Below are 15,047 nucleotides of genomic sequence, written 5' to 3'. Positions count from 1 at the left end.
CAAGGTGCCAGTATTTACCAAAAATATTCCCGTTTTATTGAAAAAAAAGCCATTCTCCAGAAACTGCTGTTGGTACCTGCCGAAGCACTGCCTGTGCTTTTACTAGCACACACTAGTTTAACTTGTGCATTATCCTGCTCCTGGTAGAGTAATTAGATTAACTCCACAATGCCCCTTAACTCTAATAAGCTTCAGGATCCTTAACATGTCAAACATGGCAGCTGCTCAGGGGTGTCCTCATGTGCTGTCATGGCCAATTACAGGGAATTTTTGACAAGCTGATGATGCTTTCATGCAAACTGCAAGATTTCCAAAACTTAGTTGCGTGAGCTCCTGGCATGGCAGGATGCCAGATGAGATGTGTTTTATTTTCTCTGTGCTTTTTCTTATTGCGTATTCCAGTCTCTTCCCCTTTTCTCCTTTAAGTCTCATTGCACAGTTTTGGGAAATTATTTCCCCTCATCACACAGTGCATTTGTGTCAGGGACATAGAAGTGACCTGATGTAAGTAAAACTAATCAAGTTATTTATATAAATAAGTCAGAGCTAAGTGTTCTAATTTTTGTTCTTTGCCATCCATTAATATCCTCAGTGGCTTGTATGTAGTCACATAAAGAATTGCAAACTGAGGCTGCATTTGTAAGGGCTTTATAGGTACAGCATAACTTGTTATGGGAGGACTCTGTGAAGCTTCAGCTGGCTGCACCTGAAACCTCAGCCTTTGGAACATAAGGTGGTGTTCAGCTAATCTGTTCTTCTGCTATTTTCAGCCATGTCTCCAATGATCAGAACTCAGGAGGTGAAGACAAAGAAATGCAAGGAAAAGGAGAGAAAGCTGTCCAAGTGAAGGCACTGTATGCATTAGTGATTGCTTTCATGTAGGTACATTGTGTTTAAGTTGGTTTTAAATATTAATAATAAAAGCCCTCGCAATTTTTTTAAATTCTTGTTTATAGCTCTTATTTTAAATTAGCAGGAAGTACAGAGCAGAAAGGAACTTTAAGGATAATTTCATCTCCTTCCAACCCCTTGCCACAGGCTGCAGCACCTTCCACTATCCCAGGTTGCTCTAAGCCCAATCCAAACCAGCCTTGCACACCTCCAGGGATGGGGCAGCCACAGCTTCTGTGGGCATCCTGTGCCAGGGCCTCAGCACCCTCACAGGGAAGAATTTCTCCCTATGTCGAAGCTAAATTCTTGAAGCTTGAATTCCACACTGTACCGTGATTCATTTAAGAAGAATGGACTCACCCAACTTTAGTTTGCATCTTGTGTGGGGAGAAGAAATTACTGTGTTGCTCTTCAGCTGTCCTCAGTTACTGCCAACAGTATTTTAATTGGAGGAATTTTTTTTAGTTTTCCTTATACTAAAGATACTTTTTGCAACAGTGTTGCAAATTCAGACAAAAGATTAGTAAACACATCTCCCCTTTCCTAGAAATCAGTTGCATTGAAAATTAAAGGATTGGATTAGATGGCACATGAATCACAGTTTGGACTTGCCACAAATACTGGACAAATCTTCCAAAATTTTCTTAAGGGGAGAGTCAGGTGTAGAGAATAAGAACCCCTAGGAAAGGTCACTGTGAAGTGCACTTCCAGTTTAGTTCAAGGAGCCAAGCTAAAAAAGAGTTTCAGAAGCTGCAGCTGTGTGCCAAGGGCAGGGGGCAGGTGGAGGGGTCAGAGAGAAGGGAGGGACATCTGCCAGTGCAAAACAGCAGCTTAACATCATTTTGCTGGCATCCAGAGAGTTGGGGACAGGTCTGGGCTTCCCCCTGCCACCAGCAGCAGGCAAGGAACACGCTCATAGACACATGAGCCTTAGAGCAGCTGAATGTATGCAGCCCCACAGCACTTGTTATTCCATGTCCTGCAGGTGGATGGCATAGGAGGAGTGTTGGGCCAAGCTTGCCCACAGCAGGGACACCACAGATGGCAACCAGCCCCTGGGAGAGAAAACCTAACAGCAGGCTCATAGGTGCCGAGACTCCAAAGGGTGAGTTCCATTCCCAGAGACAATGTGAGATGGGCGTGGGTTTTGCAAAGCAAAATAGCTGCAGTGAAGGTTTTTGCTGGGAACTTTAAAATGGCTAATGCCCAGTCCTCTCAGGCTGCTTGCACAGCTCACCATCCAGCTGCAGCATTCAGCATTTGTGCACCAAAATACTTGACAAAAAGGAGTAGTTTGTGTTTCACATAAAAGCAATCAAATTCTGTCTAATTTGACAGAAGTTGGTTGTCAGGGGTATGAGCAGGTGAACTTTAAAGGTAGCTCTGTGATTGCAGGCTTTGTCAAGCTGTGAGTGAGGCAGTTTATTGTTTGCTTGGACATCTCCTGAGCCACTGGCTGTTAGATCCACGCAGGAATGTCAACACTAAGTTGTTTGTCACATATAGCTGCACTGGTCTCATAGCCAGGACATTGTATTAGACAGCTATCAGCCATTCCAGCAGCATCTTTTTTATGCAGCAAGGCAACTTTGTTTAAATCTGCCTTCACCTTTGAGCAAATATTGTTCAATAATGAGAAAACACGCCTGTGAACTTGGAGAAAATACTAATAGGTTCCTCCAGAAAAATTGAAGTCCAGATTTCTTTCTTTCACCATACCCAAACCATTTAATTTACGTACCACAGGTCCTGCTGGGACTGTCATAATAACTTAAAGGCTTTTTTGGCAAAAGCTCAGTGCAGGTCTTGGTAGAAACCCTAGCTGATCATTCAGCAAGGTGATACAATCATGAGGACTGTGTTGTCTGTGGCATCAAAGCGCAGGGTGCTTAATTAAAAAATTAAGTTGTTCTCAATTTAAAAGACTTCTTGGGGTTGGTCTGTTTGACATGTTCACCATTGCATTAGAGAATCTATTCTCGCATAGGTTAAGGAGCTTTCTGGTGAATAACTTAATCTAATAGCACAGTTAATCTCCTCAGACAAGCCTCAGGCGTGCGTATAAATACGCTCAGGCGGCAGCTTTGACTTCAGGGATTCCTGAAGAACACCTTCTGTTGCTGCTGAATATTACCTGTAGTATCTTCTTCAGTTTCTTGTGAGAAAAGCCAAGTGCTAAGAATGCAGCTGAGGTTTTTCTGCTGGATAAAAATGAAAATTCCAAATTGCGCATTGGAATTGGCCTAAGTGTCTCTCCCTCCTCACCCTCCCCTCAATACCCTCCTGGGGTTCCTTGAGCTATTTTGTGGCCAGGTCTGCAGGAGCAGGCAGCTCAGCCCTCCCTCACTGAACAGCTGGTATCCAAGTCCCAGTAAGAACATTGCCAACACTTGTTCTTCCCAGCAGCTCTAGCACTGTCCCACCAACTGGATGCCCATTAACCCACCAGATGCAGGAGGTCAGCTCTGAAATTCATCTTCCAGTCTTTCACGAAAGCCATTCTATTTCACATGTCCAGGCTGCTTCACTGCACAGAGCAGGAAGGAATTAGCAAAGGCATTTAGTGATGTCCTTTTTGAAGTACCTTTTCCGAACTAAAGTTGTAATTTGTATACTTGCAGATCTACAAAACTCTGCTCTCCCAGACCAAACTCACTCAAGGCAAAGGCTGTTTGTAGGCTTGGTCTTGTAATGCTCGGTTCAGCATCATGGAGAGAGGAGCTTGCTCAAGTGGCAACATGTATTTGTACCTAAAAATACAAAAGGCAGGGAAGCAGGGCAGCTTTCTGCTTCTATCCTATAAAGATACCAACTAGCTGAAGCTGGAAGCATGCTACTTCATCTGGCTTACTAGAAGGCCACAGCTTAAAATAAATTCACGGTGAAAAGCTTAGGCTTAAAAAAATATTTACAAGTTCAAGCCAAGTATTTGCTAACAATACTGTGGTACTGTTCATCAGTATACCACCCCTCTCTGTTTCAGCCAGAACCCTAATCCCTGGCCATCGCAGCATTCCAGGTTTTTTTAAAAGCCTGTTCCCACCCTGACAAAGTAATTCATTAAGCCGAGACAGTCCTTTATGACCTTTGCTCTCCCCTCAGCAGGAGTGGAGCTGCCTGCCAAGCCTTTCATTTGAGCCGAGATGATTGCTGGACAGTAGGGGGTAGAGAATGAACTATTTTGGAGTTCAACCTTTTGTTACTCAAGAGGGAGGGCCACTTCTCAGCACTTGCTTAGCACTAAGATTTCAGGTCAAGTGGCTCACTTGGATCAAAGTTACCAAAATGAGTGAGGTCACTGGTCAACTGATAATGAACTGTCAATCTGAAAATGTTTATTGTTTCCTTAATACATTACATAAATTAAAACACTTAAGTTCCTGTTACAGTGTTGGTAGTCACACCTCCCAGTATGCTGCCCAAGCCCAAGCAGTGGGTACCAAGATGCTTCCCATAGCCCCACTCAAAGCAACACTAACTCAAGTCCAGGGTCCAGATCCACCTGGGCAAGGAGGTGCTTGGAATGCTGCTCATGCCTTCTTAGCCTACCTCGTGTCTCTTTAGCATGCACTCAAAGTTGATTCTTCAGGTTGCCAAAAGATTTCCTAAAGAGAGCTGCTGCTTACGTGGTTGGATACGGGATTTCCAGAGCTCTGCACTCAAGAGGGTCTCCTAGAGAAGAAGGGGAGCCCCCCTAAGGTTTAGGGGCTCGGTGGTTCACCTAGGCAGGTCTGCCATTAGACCAGCAGCTTCCACCTTCCCATTAATGGTATCCCCACCACTGATGAACAATTTGATCTTCGTGTTCAGTCACTAGGGTCCTGTTACCGCATTCTTCCCAGCGTCTGACCTTGCCATTCTCCACCAAGATAAATTTCCACTGTACTCTGGTGTCTGCGGGCAGACTGATGGATTCGGACCAGAAGCCATCCTTGTCACGCTTGAGGGGCACGTAGCTGTGCCACTGGCCCAGACACTCGTGGTCCCCCGTGACACCGATGAGCTGTGTGTCAGAGTGGGTGATGTAGTGCACTCGGAAAGCCACGTGGATGTTCTGGAACATGGGGGGCACGGCTGCAACTCGCTTTGCTTTCGTGTCCCCGTCACAGCAGTCTCCTGATTCCCATTCCTTGCTGTCTGAGTCTTCCATACTACCATCCTTCCCTTCGACCAGGTGCTCAGAAACAACTTCCCACTCTTCATGCTCCAAGTCCCTCCTCTCAGCTGGCTGACACGGCTGCTCCTCACTTCTGTCCTTACACTCATTGTCAGAGGCCCCTGCCAAGTTCATCAACCACCATCTGTCACTTGCCTGTCCCACCTGGGCTTCCAGTTCGCCTGCCTGGCTGCCGGCCATATCAGCCGGGTGCTCCCCCGGGTCCGTGACACCGCGCTTCGGGATCAGCTGCTCCAGCTCCACAGGTTCGCCCAAAACTGCACCGCTCGGGACGTGGTTAAGCTGTTCCCTTGAAACAGCCACCAGATCCTCTCCTGGATTCCAAGGGCCGGACGGGGCAGCAGCCGCCACCTCCCGCCACCCCGGCTCCCTGCCCGCCGCAGCATCCTCTGCAAGTGACATTGAGGGAGAACGAGTTAAGTTGAGCGCCGGCAAACCCAAGTCCTCGCAGGCTCGGGCAGCCCGGGACACCCGCGGCATCGCCTCCCCATCCCGCTACCTGTGGTCACCGCGCTCGCCCGCCGGGGCCCCTCTCTGCCGGCCGCCGCCTCCTCGCCGCCCGCCTCGGCTCGCCCGTCGCTGTCGCCGTACCAGAACCAGGCGACGATGGCGGCCAGCAGCCCCACGAGCAGCGCCGGCCAGAGCCCCGCGCCCAGCCAGCCCCAGCCGTGGGGCTCGGCGGGCAGCGCGGCGGCGCGGGGCGGCCGCAGCACGGGCGGGCCGCGGTCGCGGGCCATGGCCGGGCGCTGCTGCAGAGGGATCCCGCCGGGGCCGCCCCCCCGGCGCCGCTTTAAGCCAGGCTTCGGATCCGGGGAGGAGCCACCGCGGGCCGGGCGGGGCCGGGCTGAGCCGCGCAGCGGAGGCGGTGGGAGGGTATGAACTCCCAAAGTCAGAGCGGAGAAAGTTTTCCAGTCTTCGCGCGCCTGGGCTGCAAGGGACCTCTGGAGAGCATCTAAGCCCAAGCCAACCTGTCAAGGCAGGGTCGCACAGGGCAGGTTTAATTCTAGCAGTGCTGGTGGGCTTAGATGCTCCTACAGGGGTGTGCTGAGTGGGACTGATTTGCTGATAATTTTAATGCTTGTGCTGGTAACAATCCTGTTCTGCTCTGGTATCTTTGAGAAGTGAGATGAATTCACTGATTTTGTAACCTCTTCATCATGTTCTAATGACTACAAGTGGTTTCCTTAACATTGCTCTGCTTCTGTGTTATGCTCAGGAAGCTTTTTGGATTATCAGGACCCCAGAGTCCATTAGAGCATCTGATGTTTACTTAAATTTACCTTCAGTTTACTACTCTTGAAGTGATGATGTCAAACCCCATTTCAGAATTGAGAGGTTATACAGATAAATCTTAGTAGAAACCCGAGAAATTTAGTAAATGCACTTTGGGACTTTGTGTTTTGAACTGGCCGTTCTGGAGTAACAAACTGTGAAAATGTTTATAACACTGAAGATTAGTAGCAGAGAAGGAGTGGGGGAGGCAATTCCACTCGGTTCTGTTTGCTGCCTTTTTAAAATCCATTCTCTTTATCTGACCAAAGGTGTGGTCATGACTGACTCTCTAAAACCCACTGATGAGCTTTTGCCCAGTATCTCATTAGAGAAGAGAATGGCTAAGTGGATGTCCCAGTAAGTCTATTTCCAGTGTGTGAACTTCTTAATCTTTCAGTGTCAGTTAGAGCAGTGCGCCCTCAGCTTAACGGGACTGTAAATGTCACTCGAATTTATAGAAGCACAAGTGTGCAGCCTCCATGGCTGGCATGGAGGAGGGTGGCTGTGCAGAGACACAGAATTCATGATCTAAATATCTTCCCTTTCTTTGCTTACCACAGTAGCTGAGGAACCGTCTCCTCCAGCAAAGTGCTGAGCTGGTGCTTAAGTCAAAATATCTATTTTGGTACTGGGCTGTCCTGGCATGGGCTGAAAGTGCACTGCTCACATCTCCTGCTCGGTGGCACAGGGGAAAGAAAGAGCTATGGAGCCAGGGCACTTTCTCAGTGATGGAGGGCTTGAGTGCCCTCTCTTTTGCCACTGTTGGTGCTTCAAGGTGCTCCTCAGGCTTGATGCTGAGAACAAACCCTTGGCTGTAATGGCCCATGCTGACACTGAAACTTTGCAGCGTAGGCAATATTTTTGCTGTTCACTTACATTCATCTTTTTCCTAGCTTTCAAAACAACCAGTTCCCTGCTCTGTGTCTGTGCACTACCTTGCTGAGCTGGGATTGCCAGTCTGGGCACCTCCACACTGCTGTTCTGTAAATAGTATGTGTGCACTGCAATTTAGGCTTCCCTGTCACCTCCCTGCAGCAGAGCAAGCACAACCCATTCATTATTGTAGGATTACACTAAAAGGGCATCCCCCTGCCAGCCCTCAGCACAGCTGAACAGGGAAGAACTGAGAAGAGTCACTGGGGGCTGAGGTTCCTCCTCTGAAGCAAATGCACAGACCATTGCAGACAGTAACTTATCCCTTTGAAGGCCTTGGTTCTCTCCCCTCTAGGAATTCTTCAAGTGCTCATATCATGTACAGCTTGGAGATTTCTGTGTTCTTAGAGGATTTCCAAAGCAGATAAACAGAAATGCTCCAAAATGCAACTGAGATTTTTTTAAGGCTTTCATCAGAATCAAACATGGTGTCTGTACAACAGAGGGAAAAGGAAACAAATTCTCAGAGTCTCAGGGCCATAATTCTGGTTCTAATTAACTCAAGACTTCATTTGTTCTCTCAGTCATTCCTGATGTAACATTATTTTGGAGAGCAGTGTTCTGTGAACGAGGCTCTGTTGCACCATTGTTTGCTCAGCAAGTGGGAGAGCCTTGGGAAAGAAGGAGAGTATTTGGAAAAGCCACACGTGACTTTGTGGAATTCCCACCTGGCTGGCCCAAGATCAGGAGCCTCAAGCCTGACACCTTTCCACATTTCAGAACCAAAACCAAAACAGGAGGGCAGGTATTTGCTCTCCCAGCCCTGTGAGCAAGGCAGCAGCCAGAGGTGGTGTTGGGGAGAGCAGTGTCTCACAGGAGCTCTGTTCCTCTGTCAGCTGTGCCACCTAGCGTGATGACAGGGGATCTCCAGGGAGAAACGGAGCACCTGCTCAGCCAGACCCGTGTGCTCCTGTCCCACTCTTCTGGCTCTGACAGGAGCACTTGGGGGAGTATTTGGGGAGCTCCTGTGAGGCTGGCCACCCTCTGATCCCGGGGAGAGAATGCTCTTAAAGCCTTGTGTGTGTAAGATGCTTCCTCCAGTTCTGCAACAGAACAAAACAGAAAGGTGAGTCAGTAAATAAGAAATTCAAATCTGGGAGCTCTGTTACTCGCTCTGGTTGTGCTGTGGGCTCATCTGGAAGTGCCACAGGCAGCTCTTGCTAGAATAGATGCCAAGTGCCTGTGCTGCATTGCTGATGGTTTCAGTGTGAGGAATTCCTCTCCTAGTTTAACTGGAAACAGTCAGGTGTTAAAAGGAGCAATGTCACATCACCTTTTCCCATCTTAACCGTAACCCCCAGAGCTTGGGCCGAAGTAGCCTCCCTGGGAGCCAGGTTAAAATCTAAAATTCAAGACTGATGTCATGGATGTTTTCTGGGCTTTTGTTTGATACTTTCTGCGTTGGATCCCCGCCCAAGCAGGTACTAAAATGGGAAGGGCAAAGTATTCATGTACTTTGGAAGAAACCATGACCCTGACTGGCATTCTGCCCCATCCCTCCCCCATTTGGTTTGGAGTAGTGTCCCAGCTGTGAGCCCTGGACACTCTTGTGCAGCGTTGCACTGCAGTCAGCAGGTGGCACAGGAGGAGTATGGCTGGCAGGAAAAGCTCCTCCCTCCTAAACAGAGAGGAGAGTCTTTCTCTCAGTTGCTATTAACTTCTTGAGAAGTGGTTGGTTAGTAATGAGGACACCCCAGATCCAGACTTGCTTTCCATTATGAGCCATGAAAATCTGGAAGGCAGCTAAAAGGGACCTTGCCAGTCTCTTGCTGCGTTTCCTATACTTTCTCTGGATTTCTGTTCTCTGACAGTAGTGTCAATGACAACTTTCCCTCATCCCTTTTCCTCCTAGGTTTGTTTTCCATGAGCCATTATTTGCCAGCTTTTTCAGTTCATTAGTCAGTCTGCTGCAAGTATCACTTTCTAATTTGTGGTTCTTCGTTCTCCATTTCCCCAGCTGGTACAGCTGCATTCCAGGTGCCCTTTCATGGTCGGTGCCTGTTGCTTTTTACATCCTCCCAGGCATAAACCAAAGTACAATGTATTTGGCTAAATTGTCTCATCTCAGACTTCACTGAATTTGTGGTACTCAGCAGCTCTTAGAAATTGAATCATAAATGAGATTTCCCAGCAAAATCCTGCTAACAGCCTCTCATGATTGTCGCACATTCTGGAGACATCATGCTTTGACTTCCATGTGAATACTTTACATTGCCAGGTCCATAGGAAATGCAGCATGACAGGTGAAGTGTGGTATTATTTTACATTCTTTCTTTGATTTAGGCCAAACCTTTTTAGAAATTCTGAATATGGGTGTAATGCCCCCATATTTTAGGTGCTACTTTCCTGAAAGCTGCAAGAAAGTTGTATTGTTTTATAAATCACATGATTTAATTCCAAGTGGAGGTGGTTTTTTTGTTGTTTTCTGTGTTGCCTGGCTGCTTACCCTGTAGGGATTCTTGGGAAAGAACTCTACCAAATGGTTTGTAAGCCCTGATGGTAGTGCTTGTCTTCATGGCCTGAGTAAGTTTGATTACTGGTCTGGCATCACAGAGTTGCAGGGAGGTGCCTTCACTGGTGGTTGATATTTTTCCTTCCTGGAATTACAAGCCAGGGATAAAATACAAGGCTGCAGCCGGAATTTTCAGTGTGCCCTGAAGTGCTGTTCTGCCATCAAATCTGTGGGTCCTGTTCTGAATCTGTTCCCTCAAGTTCCTCTTTGCTGGCTTTAGTGTATGAGGGGGATGTCACTGGTCACTGAGTCATGTGCTGCCTGGGTCTGGTGACAGGGGAAAGCAAGAAGTCCTTTCCCACATGGTCTTGGCAGAGGGCAGGGTGGGCCCTGAGCCAGCACCTGATGCAGTGGCTCCATCCCGAGGCCTGGGTCACATGCTAGAACTGTGGCAGGGGCACTTTTTTGCTTCCCCAAAGTGCTCCCTTTAGTGCCAAGGGACACAGTTGACCTACACAAGGTACTGCAGACTGTGCTGAAGCCTAGTGGCTCCCATCCTAGGGCCCAGCTCTGCTTTTGGCCTGTATTTAGGATTTTAAATACTCAGAATTGAGGTTGGCAGGCACCCAAGTGCAACGGGGCACTAGGGCTGGAGCCTGGGATCTGGCAGGGAATGGGGACAGAGGAGCTGGGTTCTGGGAGAAGCAGAGACCTAGAAATAGCCCAAGGGTGCTGGGTTGCTTGGCTTTGCTGTCAGGCACCGTTTGCCTTCCCTTTCTCCTCAGTGCCCCTCTGTGCTGAGCGGATGACACAAACAGCTGAAGGCAGCTCTGCAGTCAGCAGCTGTGAGCAGCTGTCCTGGAGGGAGCCTGGCCTCCTGCCCACCCAAACACTCCTGGGATTTTGTTTACTGCACTGGGATAACACCCACATCGTGGGGCCAAAGCTTTGCCTTTGCAGGGATTCAGAGCCACGTGCTGCAGCCTGGCTCGGTACTGCCCTCAGGGCCTGGGGGGTACAGGGAAAACGGGTCCTAAGGCAGGAGATTGCACAGCCTCCCTGCCAGGATTAGACCCCCAGGATCCCCTTCTTTCCTTTCCCCTTTTGCAGAGCATTTCCCTCATCCTCCTCCCAACCTGTCCCTTGGGAGCTGTGCCTCTGGCATGTTTCCAGGGGAGCTGGTGGCTGCCGTTCCCTTGGGCAGTGCTGCCCGGGGTGGGAGCTGAGGCCTGTCCCACACATAGCCCTGTTGTTGAGCTGGCAGACAGGAGCTGTTTGTATCCAGGCTGACATACAAAGCATTTGTTTTCCGGGGGCTGCAGGATGAAGATGACTCATTCCAGGCCTACCAAGTGTGCATTTAAGTGCAGTGGACACTGGGAATCGGGGAGAGACTTCCAATGTGAGTCTTTGGTCTTTCCTCATCTGTGGCAGTGAGTTTGCTGCACTTTAAGAACAGCCGCCCCAGGTTTTATGCATGGGAAGGCTTCAGAGAGCTCAGCTATGCTGCTCTGGAGCCATTGGTGCTGCTAACTAGAAGATACTTACATTGTGGATTTTTAATTAGAGTTAGTTGATTGCCTGAGTAAATAATAATGTGATGCAATCTGGCAAGATCATCTAATTGCAGCCTTCAATCCCTGTGTTTACTTTAGGAATGGGGGAAGATCTCAGGCTGTGGCATAAGACAGGCTCAGAACAAAGCAGACTCTGATTGTAGATTTGCAGTCTCTCTCAAATGCAGTCAGCAGAGACCATGAAAATCCCTGGCTCTCTGTGCAAGAGCTCCAGTTTTCCTCAGTAAAGTTGTGTGCAGAGGTAGTGTGCATCCAGGCTTGAATGCAGCAGCAGACCTTCAGAGGGCTGGAGTCTGCTCTTGAACGCTTTCAGATCGAAAAGCACTTGACAATAGGCTACAAAAAGATGAAAATGAGACTCCTAGAGTTTCTGCTACGGAGCTTCCCTCACCTCTGCATGTCAGAGTGGCACTTACGTGGGACAGGACTCTCAGAAGAGGGAGAGTTATGCCATTAGTTTGCCCATTTTAAATGTGCCCTCCCTAGAACATGCAGTTCCCTTAAAACTAGGTGCAGGTTGAAATTCCAAGTCCCAAGTGGGGCAAATAAATGTAATATGTGTCTCTCTGCCCCCTCCCTTGGGGAAGGTCTGGGCCAGAGGCTGGAGTGTCCATCCCTGGGGGTTGTAGACTGGAATCCTTACCTTTTTAGGAGGCATGCATGCCATACTGTAGGGGAAAAAATGCATGTTTACCATGGATTCTGTTTGATTGAGAGGTTCTTTATGACATCTGTCATGTCCAGGGTTATCAGGAGAGGTTTTCAGGGCTGGAGGGTGGAGTCTCTGCTCTGCAGTGTCAGATATTGATGGGGAAGTGTGTGACTGATAAAAAGTACCTGGCCTGCATGACTAACCTGACTCTGTTAGCCACATGTGTCAGAAACCTTACCCACTCCTTAGAGCTCTCCCTAGAACAAAAACAGAGATACATTTTTATGGTGATTCAGATTTTGTTCTCTGCTTGTTTGTAAGGCCAGAGTGAGCACAATCCTGGTCTGGTTTTGCATTTCTCCAGGCTTTTCTTACCAGGTTCTCCTTTGGTCTACTGCTGGGAACAGCATAGGCTCCTATCAGCTGTGTTTTTGGTTCCTCCCTGGCTGCTTCCACGCCTGTGTTTGTCCCTTGGTGTGCAGAGGATGTTCCCAATAGTCCAGGGCTGTTTGCAGCACTCAGCAGCAGCAGAACAAGTAAACCTGGTTCATCCTGCAGCTGCCTCAAGGGCTGTACAGAAAACTGTGTCAGTCTCTGTGGGTAGCACTCAAGAGTATCAGATCAAGCACTTGAAAAGACAGCGTTCTTCCTGTTGTAATCTGCATTGCAGAAGCTAAAACCTGAATTAAGGTAGTAAAACTCTGGCAGGGGGAGCTTCACTGATGAGATGGGCTTGGCCCTGCAAGCCAGGCCCTCAGCAAACCTGTGTGAGTTACCCAGACAGTGCCATTTGCCAGAGCCTCCCAGCCATCCTTGCCTTCCTTTCCCAGCAAGGTCTCTGTTCCACAGCCACTGGTGCCATCCTCCCAGCCCAGAAGGCATTTCCTGCTTCAGCAGGGAGGGCTCCAGCTCTGCTGCGTGCCAGTGCTGGGAAGGAGGTGTTTGGAATGAGGAATTCAGCTTTGGGAAAGGAAGGCAGCAGTCTGGCTGCAGAAGAAAAGGTGGCCTGGAGCAACGCTCAGTGCCACACTGGCAGCAGAGCCTGGCGCCCCTGTGTCACAGAGCTCTTGCTGCACCAGCAGGTGAGTCAGGGGAGCAGCAGCCCCAGCCAGAAGTAGCTGAAGGGTGTGAGTGGCTGCACTGCTAGTTTTGGTACAGCTGAAGTTAGGAAGAATATGTTTGTGTGTGTGAATATAAAATGTGCCTATATCACAATTACCAGATGCAGGTGCATGTGAGTGGCTAACAATCCACAAGGGCTGTGGTTATTTAGCTGGGGAGTGGCAAAAACATGAGGGGTAGGCCCAGATTTCAGAGGGAAAACCACTTTTGCTGCTAATCTCACAACAGTTAAAAGTAATAAATTACTCAAAAGCTAAATTAAGTGCTATTGCAGGCAAATGTCTCATTTCCTGGGAGGTCACTGTCCCAAATCTGGAAATCAAGCAGTTTCTAACCCAAGAGCAAAGGTTGCTCTTACAAAAAGCACCAACTTTACTCCCAGTCCTTTCCAAGCTCGCTGACGGACCCAGTAATTGCAGCATAGCTCTGCCCCACAGTGAACTGCTTTCCTGCCAGCAATTCATTTGCCTCTGTGGGAAGAAGAAATTGAAGCTTGAGATGGTGAAATGTGATCACTACCCACTTAGAAACCTTTCAGAAATGTCTCAACTCTCAGCTGAAATCAGGATCTTATAACTAGGTTATATTATTATTATGTTGTTGTTGTTGTTGTTTTTTATTAATTAAGCATAGAGTACTAGATACCCACAGTATGTGTGAGTTGTCTGGCAACAAGGACCTGTGTGAGCTGTGCAGGGAAAGCAGAAGGGCAAAGCCTCTGGAAAGCTTTTCCTTGTGTGTTACTGATGCACTTGGGTGTTTCCCAGGAGCTGCTCCTCCAGGGCTGGGAGCGTGCCCTGCACATGAGGCTTGTGCTGTGTTCTTCTTGGCCCTTGCTGTGGAACTGCAGCCAGCACAGGCTCAGTTTGTCAGCAAACTGTGAGTGGGAAGGACCTGCAGGTTCCCTGTTTTATGTTGTGTGGATGAGCTGGGCAGCCAGGTACCACAGAGCCATAGAAGGAAGCAGACTGCAGGCATCATGCAACAGCAGGACACGAGTGGACAAGCCTAGCCAAACTGGAGATGAGACAGAAACTGGCAGAGTGTTTATCAGGTAAAGTACTTTTCTTGTTACAGCTGCATTTTCAGCATTGAGGTGAAAGTACTCTGGGTCCTGGAGAGGCTGTTTGGTGTCTGTGTGTGCCCTGAGGTCACAGCTCCTGAGGAAGCAGGGCCTGGGTGTAAAGCAGTCAGACAGGGTGTGAACAGGTCTGTCAGCAGTGGCAAGTGGTTAAGTAAGGGCAAGCATGATTCCTATCTCAGGTATCAAAGTCCAGAGATCCATTAAGTGTCAGGGATGCACACAGAGACAAGGAGCAGTACCCTACCCTCCTGAGTGCTGTTCCAGCCCTGTTTGGGTAGCATCAAACATCCTCTGGAGAAATGTCTGACAGCTGCTAACCCCCAGGAGGAGGATTAAGGATTTCTGGGATCTGGTCTGATTTGGCTGACACTGTGCTGTGTGATTTCCTAATTCCTTCCCTTACAAGCTTTTCCTGCTTTGCATAGACTCCAAGGAGCCACGCCCCTGGTGTTGCACCAACCGAATGAGCCACATCACAACCTCAGTAAATCTGGCTTTTTATGTTTATTCAAGATATTCCCAGTGCATGGGACAGGACAATTTCACTGTATCCATGCTTTCCAGAATGGGCCTTGTCTGCCTCTTGTCTCGGTAACACCATTGTGGTGCTGGGAAGGGAAGATGTGCCCCTGCTTGTTCCAGGGATCTGGAATTATGACACACAACTGTGCCTTGAGCCAGTAGTGCACCCACCGCATTCCCAGGCTGCACTCCAGAGCTGGAGCCACTCCTCAAGGGAGTGTTTGCCGTGTATCATGGCTGCTGAGCACTTCCCTGGCTTCCAAAGGCAAAATGATTTGCCAAAATAAAAAAAAATAATTCACACTGAGAATCTAGAAAATCTGTATGGAGAAACAATGTGATTCTATGCATCATATGGGTAGATT

The 15,047-nt window shown here is 48.6% G+C and overlaps 1 protein-coding gene across 1 annotated transcript; it reads right to left on the bottom strand.

The window, feature by feature from the left end:
- Positions 1–4,198: 4,198 nt before the first annotated feature.
- On the bottom strand, positions 4,199–5,805 carry STBD1 (starch binding domain 1). The gene is made up of 2 exons (XM_066548895.1): positions 5,568–5,805; positions 4,199–5,457 (listed from the first exon to the last, which is right to left on the bottom strand). Exons 1-2 carry the CDS (start codon positions 5,803–5,805, stop codon positions 4,655–4,657), a joined length of 1,041 nt encoding a protein of 346 aa, XP_066404992.1. The 3' UTR covers positions 4,199–4,654.
- Positions 5,806–15,047: the final 9,242 nt, after the last annotated feature.

Source organism: Molothrus aeneus, chromosome 4 (genome assembly GCF_037042795.1).
Source record: "Molothrus aeneus isolate 106 chromosome 4, BPBGC_Maene_1.0, whole genome shotgun sequence".
NCBI lineage: Eukaryota > Metazoa > Chordata > Aves > Passeriformes > Icteridae > Molothrus > Molothrus aeneus.
The sequence above is the reverse complement of the archived record's forward strand: the minus strand, read 5'-3'. Positions and strand labels throughout refer to the sequence as shown.